Raw genomic sequence first — 14138 nt, forward strand, 5'->3', positions numbered from 1 at the left:
AGCTCACTCTTTGTCTGTCATTCAGTCCAAAATTAAACCCTTCCAAGCCTTTGCACAGTTACTTTTTATGAAAGCTCAGTGTTATGTTTGATCCTGACCACTTGTTTATTTTTTTTGAGGGTGGAAAAAGTGTGCTGATCGAAAGGGAAAGTATTTACAGGCAAGAAAGGGAATCAAAATATATTTTTGAGTTCTTTTAAGTCAGATAGATGTACTTGAAATTTCAATGTGATTGTGCATTGCAGTCTTTGGTGTGTAAGGTTTTGGCTAAAATAAAACAAAGAACTGTGGATGTGGAATCTGAAACACAAAATGCTGGAGAAACCCATCCGATCTGGCAGCGTCTGTAGGTAGAAAATAGTCAATGTTTTAAGTCCAGCGACTGTTATTCCAAAGGAGGGTCACTGGACTTGAAACATGAAGTGTTTGCTATCCATGGATGCTGCCAGACCTGCGGAGTTTCTCCAGCAATTTGTTTTTGTGTGTTTCAGTGCTTATCTTGTCACGTGCTTTTGTTTTTATTCATTAATTGGATGAGGGTATCACCAGCTAGGCTAGCATTTATAACCCAACCCTAAAGGACATTAGTGAACCAGATGAGTTTTTCTGACAATCAGCTATGGATTTATAGTCATCATGAGACACCTAATTCCAGATTTTTATTGTATCCAAATTCTACCATCTGCCATGGCGAGATTCAAACCTGGGTCCTTAGAATGTGTCCTGGGTTCCTGGATTAACAGTCCAGCAATAATCCCACTAGGCCATCACTTCCTCCATGCACTAAATACATTTGTGTGCTGATGTGTTCTGGCACAAAATGTTTAGCTCCATTTGGTTTAAAGTAATGATTTCAAGTTGGCAAAATTGTCAGAAGATTAACCATTTTGATATTTCATTCTCATAATTCTGATTTCACCTATTTGTTTTCCTGCCATGTGATATAAAGATGTTGTTGATTTGTCAAGTTGATGCTTAGTTTTATTGTACTTGGTTTTGTGGCATGGTCCAGCCCAACATAATATACATTATTAAAAAGAGTGTAAAAGAATGCTTGAATTTAAGCTTTCATCAAAATAAATTATATTCTTTCTTATTACTTGTTAGATACTCAACTGTTTATGAAAGGCCTTTTAATACTATGGAGACAAAATACTGTCTGTGTCATTGCATTTTGTGATAATGCAAATCCCACCTAGTCAGCATAACCGAACATTTCAGTTCATTTAAAATTGTTATGAGTAAAGGGTAAATCTGTGTTCTCTCTTTTGCAAGGAAACAACTGAGAGAGGTATATGCCATCCACTTGTTCTGAAAGTACATTTGGTTGTACACCAGTCAATACAAACCTGTTTTGTGTAGTTATTTAAACTTGTCTCTATTGGGATCTGTTGCTTTTGTGCGTATGTATATCATTGAATTGAAGCCATCTTCAGGTGAACCTAAAATTTTTGATTTGGTACTATCAAAGCACGTTTTTAATGATGAACAAATGCAGGCTTATTGATGCTTATTCAGTTATATGGAGTCATGGCATGGCAACAGACCCTTCAGTCCAACTCCTTTGTGTTAACCAGGTTTCCCCAAACTAAAATAGCCACATTCGCCCGCATTTGGCCCATATCCTTCTAAAGCTTTCCTAATCATTTTAAAAAATAACTAAATCTTATTTATAGTTTGAGGGGTTGTATTATTGTAAACAAAAACATAGGAACTGCTATATGGAAAATGACCGTGGTTCATCTAGTTCACTGTCTACCATCCTGGTGCTTTTATATTACCTTAAGATGCGAGAAATGGTCAAGGTTCAGACTTGAGTTGATGATTTAAGGTTTGAGATTACAACTGGAGTACTTGATGTTTAAGACAACTCCTGGATGAGTTCAGACTTGTGTGAAAGCATTTGTTGTTCAGTAATTGAATGGTATTGCTAGTTGTCCTTTACTTGTTATTGTGCCATTGAAAGAATTACACTTAAGTTCTGAGTGATAGTCTATAAAGTTCCTTGTTGCCTAAAAATATGCCCTAAAGGAACATTTGAATTCAACATAGTTTGAACAGAATTTGTTGATAGGGATGAGTTTTGTGGAGGACTAGTCTGCAGAGTGTTGCATTTTCTTTGCACCTTCAAACATTAATATTGTTGATTTGTGGCAGTTTGTTTTTTATTTTAGAAAGATGCAGCTTTTCTAATTTTAAAACTGAGAAATGATATTTACTTGTTGCCGAGAGTCGGGATTTTGAGAGATTTGAACTGCATTGATGTCATATTATCTTTTAACCAATTTACATTTAAATGCTGTTTTGTTTTTAATGGAATGCAAGGGTGAATTGCAAGACCAGGATTTGTTGTTTACCCCCTAGTTGCTTGAGATGTTGGTGATGAGCCAGTGTTTTGAACCTTTTCAGCCCATCAGTACAATTGGGGAAAGAACTCCTTAATATTGACCCTGTGACAATAAAGAAATGTCTTTGTTCCACTTTAGAATAACGTGTGACATGGAGGGAAACTTATAACTGGAGGTATTCCAGTGCATCTGCTACCTGGACCTTTTAGTTCATACACCTTTGGAAGGTGTTGATCTTTTTAAAAAAAAACCTTGAGTTACTGCAGTGCATCTGAGATGGTAGATTGGATGCTGATCAAGCAGGCTGTTTTGCCTTGGGTGGTGATAAGCTTCTTGCGTGGTTGGACTTGCACACATCCAGGTTAGTGGAGAGTACTCCATCATACTTATGACTTTTTTTTGGCGGGGAGGTGGCAGGGATGGTTTGCAGTCAGATTATGAGTTATAGAGAAGTAGGCATTTGGTATGCTTGCTTTTATTGGTCAAAGTATTGAGTACGGGAGTTGGGACGTCATGTTGAGGCTGTACGTGACATTGGTTAGGCCATTGTTGGAATATTGCATGCAATTCTGGTCTACTTCCTATTGGAAAGATGTTGTGAAACTTGAAAGGGTTCAGAAAAGATTTACAAGGATGTTGCTAGTGTTGGAGAATTTGAGCCGTAGGGAGAGGCTGAACAGGCTGGGGCTGTTTTCCCTGGAGTGTCGGAGGCTGAGGGGTGACCTTATAGAGGTTTACAACATTATGAGGGACATGGGGATAGGATAAATAGGCGGAGTCTTTTCCCTGGGGTAGGGGAGTCCAGAACTAGAGGGCATAGGTTTAGGGTGAGACGGGAAAGATATATAATGGACCTAAGGGGCAACTTTTTCACACAGAGGGTAGTACATTTATGGAATGAGCTGCCAGAGGAAGTGGTGGACGCTGGTACAATTGCAATATTTAAGAGGCATTTGAATGGGTATGTGAATAGGAAGGGTTTGGAGGGATATGGGCCGTGTGCTGGCACGTGGGACTAGATTGGGTTGGGATATCTGGTCAGCATGAACGAGTTGGACCGAAGGGTCTGTTTCCATGCTGTTCTTCTCTGACTTTGACTCTGACTCTATATGCTGCAGAGTTCCCGGTTTCTTGTTGCTGCAGAATTTATAATAATAGTCCAGCTTAGTATCTAGTCAATGAAAACCTTGGGATATTCAGCACTAGAATACTGTTGGGAGATGGAGCAAACGTCTGGTCATAAATTTGGAATGTGAATAATTTAAGTAGAAGAATTTTACAAATAAAACCTTTTTAAATGATCCTGTATTCAATTATAGTGAGAGAATTCATGTGTGAGCATGCAGTGCATTTTTTTGCACTTACTGGTAATTCACATTCTTTACAAAAGAATGGTGTCAATTTCTGACAGTTATTTGAAACAGCTATACATATGCTGACTTGAAATATTTGAATGCAATGGGTGTACTGCAGTAAGTAGACTGTGTATTTTTTTTTTACATTGCACATTTATTGAAATAGTATACAGGGAAGTGACCAAGACGTCTTGAACTGTTTCTCTGTCATGAACACTGAAACCTCTTCAATGGCAGACAGATCTGTGAAGGCAAAAGCCTGTCAATTTGGAGTGTAGAGGCACTGTTCTATTCAAACACTAAAATTTGAAGTTTTTCCTATGCAATTTAAATATTGTCATTGTGAATTTTTTTTTCAAATTACATTTAAATGATTTAGAGAAAACTTCTATAACTGGAAGTGAATTTGTTTTCACAAGAATTTCATTTTGCTGTCACACTAAGTGTATGTGCATAGTTTAGATTGACACACAAATCTAAATTACCAAGAAATCCATAGCTACATTTTTTCACGTGCATTATATAATTAAACTAAGTACCAAAGACCTGGGTGTTGTACTCTTCAGGTTTAACCACATTACTGCACACATCTTGGCAAGCTTCTGGCTAGATGTTCAGTCAGGATCCTAGTACTTACTCATCAGAGTATTTGTTTAGTTGTTGCAACAGAAGATTTTCATTACCAGTGGCAGGTTGTTTTCCTTGAGCTCCGAGGCAAGTCAATCATCAGCAGTGATCTGGTGTACTGCAGACTTCTAGACCGAGGGATGAAGGCATTCAGTTAAAATATCTGGAGAGATTAGAGATATCTGGGACTTTTCCAAGCAGAGTAGAGATGAACTACAGGTGCTGAAAATTCAGAAAGGGTTTCACAAAGGATAAAAGCTGTTAACACTAATGGGTGAATCACTAAGCAGAGGGCGTCTTTAATACAATGAACAAAAGGAGATGACAAATGCTCTTAAGCAGTGGATCTGAGGATCTAGAATTCAGTGTCAGCAAGGAAAGTGAAAAGGGGTTGAATAGTAACTTTCAAAAAGACAATAAAGTAATTTATAGGATTGGAGAGAGAGCAGATAATTAGTTCGATAAAGTTTAATGCAAGTAGAATAGATTAAATTGTCTCCTGTGCTGAAAGTTTCTAACTTTTCTAATCAGATTACTGAGTAAGGTTGGCTAAACTCATTTACCATAAGACGTTTCCACTTGGAATCAATTTTTCACCCGGGAAAAAGTTCATAATCGCACCCATATTGCTGTTTACGCTGCACCAGCAATGGTTGAATAGATTTCACTGTGTAGTGAAATACTACACAGTTGCAGCTAGTCATGCAAAAGTTACACAGTTAAAAGTGGCAGTTCTATTCCATGGTGTACAGGCACAATAAATCTGTTGACGATTGAAGAATTGCAGAAAACTGTTAATGATGCAGATACTATTTTGTGGTTTACAAAACTTGTTTTGAAACCAAATGTCTTTTAAGACCATAAGACATAGGAGTGGAAGCAAGGACATTTGGCCCATTGAGTCCACTCTGCCATTTAATTATGGCTGATAGGTGTTTTAATTTCACTTACCCGCACTCTCCCTGTAGCCCTCAATTCCTTGCAAGATCAAGAAATTATCACTCTCTGTCTTGAAGACACCCAGTGTCCCAGCCTCCACTGCACTCCGTGGCAATGAATTCCACAGGCCCACCACTCTGGCTGAACAAATGTCTGCTCATTTTTGTTCTAAATTGACACGCTCTAGTTTTAAGGCTATGCCTATGGGTCCTAATCTCCCCGCCTAATGGAAACAATTTCCCCGCGTCCACCCTTAAGCCATGCATTATTTTGTAAGTTTCTATTAGATCTCCCTTCAACCTTCTAAACTCTAATGAATACAATCCCAGGATCCTCTGCCGATCATATGTTAGGCCTACTATTCCAGGAATCATCCATGTGAATCTCCGCTGGACATGCTCCAGTGCCAGTACGTCCTTCCTGAGGGTGTGGGGCCCAAAACTGGATACCTTATTCTAAATGGGGGCCTAACTGGAGCTTTATAAAGTCTCAGAAGCACATCACTGCTTTTATATTCCAACCCTCTTGAGATAAATGACAACATTTGCTTTCTTAATCATGGACTCAACCTGCAAATTGACTAGCAGTCCCAGATCCCTTTGTACTTCAACTTTATGAATTTTCTCAATGATTTAAAAGTATAGTCCATGCTTGTATTTTTACCAAAGTGCCAGACCTCACACTTGCTCACGTTGAATTCCTGGACTACTCTCCTAAACTGTTTAAATCTTTCTGCAACCTCCCCACCACCTCAGTACTACCTTCCTATCCACCTAACTTCATATCATCAGTGAACTTTGCCAGAATGCCCCCTGTCTTTTCATCCAGAAAATTAATATACAGAGTGAACAGCTCCAGCCCCAGCCCCAGCACTGAACCCTGTGGGACTCCACTTGTCACCAGCTTCCATTCCGAAAAAGAACCTTTTATCCCAACTCTCTGCCTTCTGTCAGGTAGCCAATCCCCAATCCATGCCAGTAGCTCACCTCAAACACCATGGGCCCTCGCCTTAATTAGCAGCCTCCCGTGAAGCACCTTTATCAAAGGCTTTTTGGAAGTCTAGATAGATGACATTCACTGGGTTTCCCTGGTCTAACCTACTGTTACGCCTTCAAAGAATTTGTTTTTGTTTTTATTGAGTGTCCAGACACTGCAAAATGCTGTGAAGTATGCTTTTTTTCTTATTCATTTCATATTTTAGTTGGTTTGGAGCCCATTGCAATAGCTCCAAATGTGGTCTTATCACTAGTACATTGTATTAAGATGAATAAACAATGAATTCCTACAAAATTATGAGGGGCATGGGTCGGGTAAATAGGCAAAGTCTTTTTCCTAGGGTCGGGGAGTCCAGAACTAGAGGGCGTAGGTTTAGGGCGAGAGGGGAAAGATATAAAAGAGACGTAAAGGGCAACTTTTTCATACACAGGGTGGTAAGTGTATGGAATGAGCTGCCAGAGGAAGTGGTGGAGGCTGGTACAATTGCAACATTTAAGAGGCATTTGGATGGGTATATGAATAGGAAGGGTTTGGAGGGATATGGGCCGGGTGCTGGCAGGTGGGACTAGATTGGGTTGGGATATCTGGTCGGCGTGGACAGGTTGGACCGTAGGGTCTGTTTCTATTCTGTACATCTCTATGACTCTATCTGAAGGGGCTGCTGAGTGAAATCACTTCTCCAAATAAAGTGGATACTTAGCAGGAAAAGGGAATAATTTTTATTATCTTTAAATTTGGGAAGGGCTTGTGAGAATGGGAGCATCTGAAATGAATTAAAACCATAGGCATACTTTTTTTAAAAAAAATCAATCCATGTCTTTGGGTTTCTTCACAAGCAAGTGGACAGCAGTAAATTGAGCGTGTAGTTTAGGTTGATCTTCGACTAAGATAGATGTTTGGCACACCATCGTGGGCCGAAGGGCCTATATTGTTCTATGTTCGCAAAGCTTTCCTTGAGCCAACGAAAGATGGACTATTTGTAAGTGTTAATAGGGAAGGGAAAATTCTATCTTACAGGATTGAAGGAGCTTTCATCTGTAGTAATTTTTCCTAGTTAAATTACTCAAGCTTTGTGCAGGGGTGTCTGAAGAATCCAGAAGTTAAAACTGAGTTTCTTTTTTGATCTATGCAAATAACTGCTGCAAGAATAAAATGTTCAACATAGATCATCTACACAGCATAATTGACCATGTGTAAAAGCTATTCACTGTTTTGGGATGGGGGGAGAAGAGCCACGGTGATGTTTCATTTACTTTTGCTTGGATAAGTTCTATGTGAAACCTACTGGCAAGCATTTACAGCATACCCCTTTTGGCATTCTTTAAAATTATAGCAAAATCAAAAAATAAGTAACCATTCTAATTTGTATGGTGGTGTAAATATTTCAGCTTTAACAATTAACTTTTGTAAATCAAAATGTCCTCCATGTTGTAGCTTACTCTCTTTACTATTGACATTTCTGTCTCTATTTCTTTGTGTGTCTGTCTCTACTTGTTTCAAGCAGGCATCCTATTCTGCTGCTTCCTATTCCTCTTCCTTCTCTTCTTCCTCTTTCTACCTTCAGCAGTCGAAGGTGCTTGTTGTACCTGAAGGCGCCAGTACTGCTACCAGTATCAGCATGTCCGTCTCCAATTCCTTCCTGAGTCGTCACAACTCCTTATCCTCATCTTCGGTGAGTGTGCTGACTAAAGTTCAAGTCTTGTGATCTTCAGTGTGAGCATGCTTCCAACAGCCTTAGTTAATCCAAAAAGAAGTCAGACTGGATTGAAACAGTTTGGCTTTGGAGAGAAAAACATGACATCATTGCATGTTGACTGTTTGTTTGTTTGGGATGTTGTAACTTGTGATCAAAACTTCAGTTTGCGCCCCTGAATTAGAGCTAGACAACTAAAATTGTAGTCAAGACTGTGGTGCATTAAAGTACAGCAGGTTAGGCAGGATCTGGATTCCTGATGAAGGGCTTTTGCCAAATCGTCAATCTCCTACTCCTATGATGCTGTCTGACCTGCTGTGCTTTTCCAGCACCACACGCTCAACTCTGACCTCCAGCACCTGCAGTCCTCACTTTCTCCTATCTAAAATTGTAGGAGGCGTTTGCATCAGATTGTTAATCAAGATAACTTTGTCTTGCATAGCCACACAGATAGCAATTCTTCTTTGTCATGTGTCTTTCAAAACGGCAGAGTTCTCATTGCAATTCTTCCTGAATGACTTGAACTGATGCTTCAAATCACCTGAAGAGATGGAAAAGGACTTTGTATATAAAATAAGACGCAGGCTCATAACTTCATTAACAGTAGAAAATTAATCAGGTGTCCTCTGAAATAAGGCTGTCTTTTTGAGTGTCTTTGGAACTAGAAAGCATAATGTACTGTCCTCAGGAACTGGAGAAAAGAGATTTTTGTGACCTCCTCAGAAATCCTGAATGTTTTTCTCATTTTATCAAGGATTGCGTAACAACTGTGGATGCGGAGTTTGCTTAATTTGAACATGTTTTTGATCTGTGCTAAATGACTAAAAGCCTGATAAAGGTTTGACTGCTTTTGTCATGAAGTTCATGCTTGTAGTTATTTGGTAGCTCAGGGCTTGAGTTTGCTAAAAAGGACACACTTACCGAACCTTTTTGCCTTTTCCTCCATAGTATAATTCCAAAGAAATACCAATGTAAATGGAAAACTACTAGTAGTGGAGAGTGCTGATTGGTTGGCAAATTGGGAGTGCAGTATTGGCCAACTAGACAGCCAATCAACACTTTCTTCTCATACAGTATGAATGTGCTTTTTTTGCTTTTCCATTGGTATTTCTTGCAAATTGTCCTGAATGAATACAAGTTGGAAAACTTTGACAAAATGCATCTTTTATTTAGCAATACCCAAGTTCATATTTTGATAAACAGATATTTGATCGAAACATGAAATTTGCTAGGTCTGATTGATAGAGGTACTGAATTATGCAATTCCATGTGAAATTAATTAATTGCTTATTTTTCTACCAGTGTGTCTCATTTTGTTTTCGCATATTTGCAAATAATTTCATATGAACTGCAACATGAAGGACACGAATGACATTGGGAAGTTACTGTAATGTGGGGTTTGTCACTCTCTTTACAGAAGTGCATCTGTGAACCAAATCCAAAAATACACTACTTCAACAGGGAAACTGCTTCAACATAATTATTCTGATTTCCACCAAACGTTGCAAGAACATACTTTGTAAAAAAAAAAAGATTTCTTCTGTGATTTTTCTGTCGTGTTCGCTCCTACCTCCCCTCAATTCATCTTGAATACTGACCTCTGGAATCCTAGTGGTTAGTGTCTTGTATTCCTTCCAAAAAACTTAATCTCCAAGGCCTGGTCAACTCAACCAGTTAATTTTGTAAAAACTTCATTCTCAGCTGGTCTTCTCCAATTAGTGGAAGTGCCTGAGTATCTTTACTACTTGAGTCACCCTTTCATTTTTCTAAAGTAATGAGAATTTTTAAAAAATATGTACAGTCAACCAACTGGGGAGATGGTTTTGGGAAACAAGAAAATGGCAGAGGAATTAAACCGATATTTTGCATGAATCTTTACAGTGGAAGATATTTTGAACATCCTATTAATACTAAAGAATATGGGGAAGAATTAAGTACCATCATCATCACTCAAGTTGCATTAGACAAACTAATGGGGCTAAAGGCAGAGAAGTCTTTGGCCCTGATAGCTTGAATCCTAAGATCCCAACAGAGACCGTTGATCCATTGGTTGTAATTTTCCAGAAGTCAGAGGATTCTGAAGAAGTATGAAAGGATTGGAAAACTACAAATGGCATCCCTACATAAAAAGGGAAAGAGACTAAAAAGCAGGTGGACCCATTAGTTTATTATTAGAAAAGTATTGAAATCAATTGTTAAAGAAGTCATAGCACATTTGAAAAATCATAATCTAATCAAGCAGTGTTAGAGTGGCTTCATGAAAGGAATATAATGTCTGACTAATTTGAGTTATTTGAGGAAGTTTCCATCAGAATGGATAGAGAGGAACCAATAGACATGTTTGGACTTCCAGAAGGCATTCGGCAAGGTACTTCACAAAAGATTAAGTCACAAGATAAGAACCTATATTTTTGAAGGTAGTGTATTGGCATAAAGAATCAGTTAAGCAACAGCGAGCGGGAATAAGAGGTTCTTTTTCAGGTTGGCAACCTGTGACAAATGGAGTTCCACAGGGATTGATGTTTAGACCACGACTGTTCACAATGTATGACAATAACTTGGAGGGACGAAGCAACTGTACTGTAGTTGGCAGGCAACATAAAAGGTGGTGGAAGGGCAGATTATTAACTGTTAGTAACCATTTTTTTAAAGCAATATTTCTCGATTGAGTGAAAGGGCAAAAAGTTGGCAAGTAGAATATAACATGGGAAAATGTGAAGGTTGTTTTGGAAGGAAGAAAAGAACAAAGTACTACTAAATTGAGAAAAACTGCAAAATGCTGCTACCCAAAAGTACTTGGATGTTCTTGTGTTTAAAACACAAAGTTAGCACACAGATGCAGTGGGTAATCAGGAAGGATATCAGAATGTTGTCCCTAATTTCAAGGGAGTTGGTCTGTAAGAGTAGGAAGTATTACTACAACTGTACAATTTGGTGAGACAACACTTGATTTGATCCCATTATTTAAGCAAATGTCATTCCATTGGAGGTAGTTCAGAGGAAGTTTGTTAGGATGAAGCCTGGTGTGGAGGATTTATCCTGTGAGCAAAAGTTAAAAGTTTGGGACTCTGAAACACACAGAATTCTGAAGGAGCTTGACAGCATAAATACTAAAAAGCTGTTTCTCTGCATGGGAGAATCTAGGACCAGAGGGCATAGTCTTAGAATAAATGGGCACCAATTTAAGATGAGAAATTTCTTCTGAGTGTTTAGAGTCTTTGGAACTCCTTGCCACTGAGAGCTGTGGGGACAGAATCCTTGTGTATATTTAAGGCTGAGATAGAATCTTAATCAGTTGGGGAATCTACAGTTATGGGAGAAACACAGAAAAGTGGACGTGAGGAATGTCTGATCAACCATGATCCTATTGGATGGCAGAGCAGGCTCCAGGCACTGATCAGACTGTTTATGTTCCTGTTTCTTATTGTCTTGTACCAAAGGTTTACTGTTGCATTGATTTATTAATTCAAACATATTGTGAACCTGAACCTCATATTTTGAAACTGACTAAATGCAGATTGAAATTAAACTATGTTGAGCAAAATCCAGCAGCACTAATTTTAATATTGTTGTTATAAGATTCACATTTGGTTTAAAAATTCTCCATTAATCTTAATGGTCCAGGTTTTGAAGACTATATATGCAAATTTAGATTCATATTAGACCAACGGTTGTAAATGACTTCGACCAACAATTGAAAATGGGGCATCATTTTTTTCTTAACTTGATATGGCACAAGCTGTGCTTATGTACAGACTGCGTTCATGTTGAAAAGTCTGTCCTTGACAAATTGAGGTATAAGCAACTAAAGTAAAACATCTTCCAGCACAACATGCTCCAAGGTTTTAGCAAAGAGGAAAATCCTAACATTAAAATGCCAAATACCATTGTAATTAGAACATCAAAAGAATTCCCGCTAGCACAGTTCATAGTGTTGTGGCCCACTGGAATCAATAACCTATATGGAGTTGGAAGGATAATTAACAACAAGTTTTATTTGTGTGATTCATACTTTGCTCTCGCCCCAGCAAGTGACTGCATTCACCACATTCCACTGCTGTTCCAGGCATGTCTGGCAGGCAGCTAGAAGCATGGTCATTTTTTTTGGATTGAGATTACTATGATGTCATAAACTGCAGTGGAGATGTGCATAGATAATTGATTTGTAGTTTTCTTGATTTAATCTAAAATAATTATGAATTAGGTTTTTTGAAAAGCTTTTGTCTTAAAATATTTCACATAATTGAAGCATCACTGATTTGTTTTGTATTTTTGACTCTTTTATATTTTACTATGTTAGAAATGATAAGGTTAGGGTTTTAAAATTTAACTTTTAGATACTGATATTAAAATATGACATGTGGTACCACTCTAAAGGCATGACCAATTGGAGCCAGTTTACGTTAGATTTAGTTGTCTGTTTTAGGTTTTCTCATATTTGCCGTTGGTACTTGTCCACATATTTTGGATTATTACATCCTGAAGTTGTCATCTTGTTGCTCTAGTCCCTTTTCCTCTCATTATTTTTCATCCCATCAAAAGAGTTTTATTTTTCTGCTTTGCAGAGCTGTGAAATATAAGTAATGAACATTGCTCAGCTCTCAGTTGATGATGTTTATGCACTCTGTATATGAAGATGGCGCAGATTGACTATCCCAAGTAGTTTTGCACATTTAACTTTGAAGACTGTCCATGAGGGATTACAGAGAACGATCTACCTCCTGTTTACTTCATGAAGCAAAGCAAACCATAGAGCCATTAAACTATAAAATCTAGTTCTGTATCTTCGAATAGGAACAGAAGGTTTGAGCTGCTTTGACTTACTGGTAGCTAAACTTGGTTCTGATACAAAATTTGTGTTTTATTAAGTATAGTATTAATGTGATTAACCCATAGTAATGAGTTTAATTAACTATAAAATGCATCCTACTTCAGTAGGATAGGTAGTGTATGAGAAACTGCAAATTAATTTGTCAGGACATTAGACTCCAAACAGGCTTGTCAAGAACGGGTAATAGGTACAGCCTGCTTAAGTCATTACCCGAGTGTTGATTACTTTTAGTAATTAGTTTAACAGTCTAGATTTTCTGCCCATTTTTGTTCATTTGTTAAGTGATCCCTATTAGCTCTAAATTGCTTGTTTATTCATAATTTGTATTTAATACAATGTCTAGATCATACACTGAATTGTGCAAATTACACTGCCTCGATCAACTTCTGAACTTCAGAAATTAGGAGCATGATTTTACAATCACTGTCTTGAGAATAATTCAATCTAAAGTTAAACTTACCATCAGCCCATTTGTACGATTTGTCAGTTATTTTGCTTATACATTTTTTAAAGTGGCAGATATTGTCCAAAATTTACAAAACATTGGAAAACTTAATTTCTTAAGTTGGAATAGTGAACAGAATGACTGCATGATTAAAGAGGTGGAGCTCTTAAACATCCAAATTACAAGTGGTCACATGCAGATCTTTTGAAGGCAAGTTGATTCAGGAGGGTTTTGGAGATTAGAGTCTGGTGACACCACTATTCTGGGAAAGGTGAGTGTGACTGGTTGGCTATGTTGTTTTCCAATTAAAAAAAAGTTGCAAGCATAAAGGGTAGAAACATTTGCAATCAGACATGAAACCATTCACATGATCTGATTTTAGAAAATGTAAAGAACATCAAAAACTTGAATGCAGCATACTTTGTATTTTTATGTAGCCATTTTACACTTAGCACAGCAATTTGGCAACCTCCTGTAGAGTGATGTACTCCTGTTGGAATTTTGTACTTTGAAAACACCATTGCAGACCAAATTTAGGGCAGGCAGAGAAAAGTCTACACTACACAGGCTAAAAGCTGAGCACTAATATTGAAGAGTAGCTGAATTTGGTATGTAAGCTTCAACACAAGTGAAGGAGTTCAAATGTGTGCTCTTTGAAATTAGTAATTCCAATTGAAAATCCTTTGCTTCCAAATCGTACATTTTCACAGTTAAGCAACATTTGGAATAGAATTGCAGAGGAAGCAACATTTTACTCCTTTCTGATCTGACTAAAATTCAATCTTTATTTTACTAATGTGTTCATAAGTTTTAGCATGGTATTTTAAATCATTTATCATCCAATAAAATATACAAAAGTCTGGGCGCATATCCCCAGATCAATTTATAAACTTATGTAGAATTC

At 37.8% G+C, this 14138-nt stretch overlaps 1 protein-coding gene across 1 annotated transcript in view; it reads left to right on the forward strand.

The window, feature by feature from the left end:
• LOC140469263 (rap guanine nucleotide exchange factor 1-like) overlaps nucleotides 1-14138 on the forward strand; it is a 236966-nt gene that overhangs the window by 158185 nt on the left and 64643 nt on the right. The window contains exon 11 of the mRNA XM_072565605.1: nucleotides 7767-7937. Coding sequence (XP_072421706.1) covers nucleotides 7767-7937 — 171 coding nt within the window. The remainder of the gene's footprint in view (nucleotides 1-7766; nucleotides 7938-14138) is intronic.

This window comes from Chiloscyllium punctatum, chromosome 49, assembly GCF_047496795.1.
Source record: "Chiloscyllium punctatum isolate Juve2018m chromosome 49, sChiPun1.3, whole genome shotgun sequence".
NCBI classification, from domain to species: Eukaryota; Metazoa; Chordata; class Chondrichthyes; order Orectolobiformes; family Hemiscylliidae; genus Chiloscyllium; species Chiloscyllium punctatum.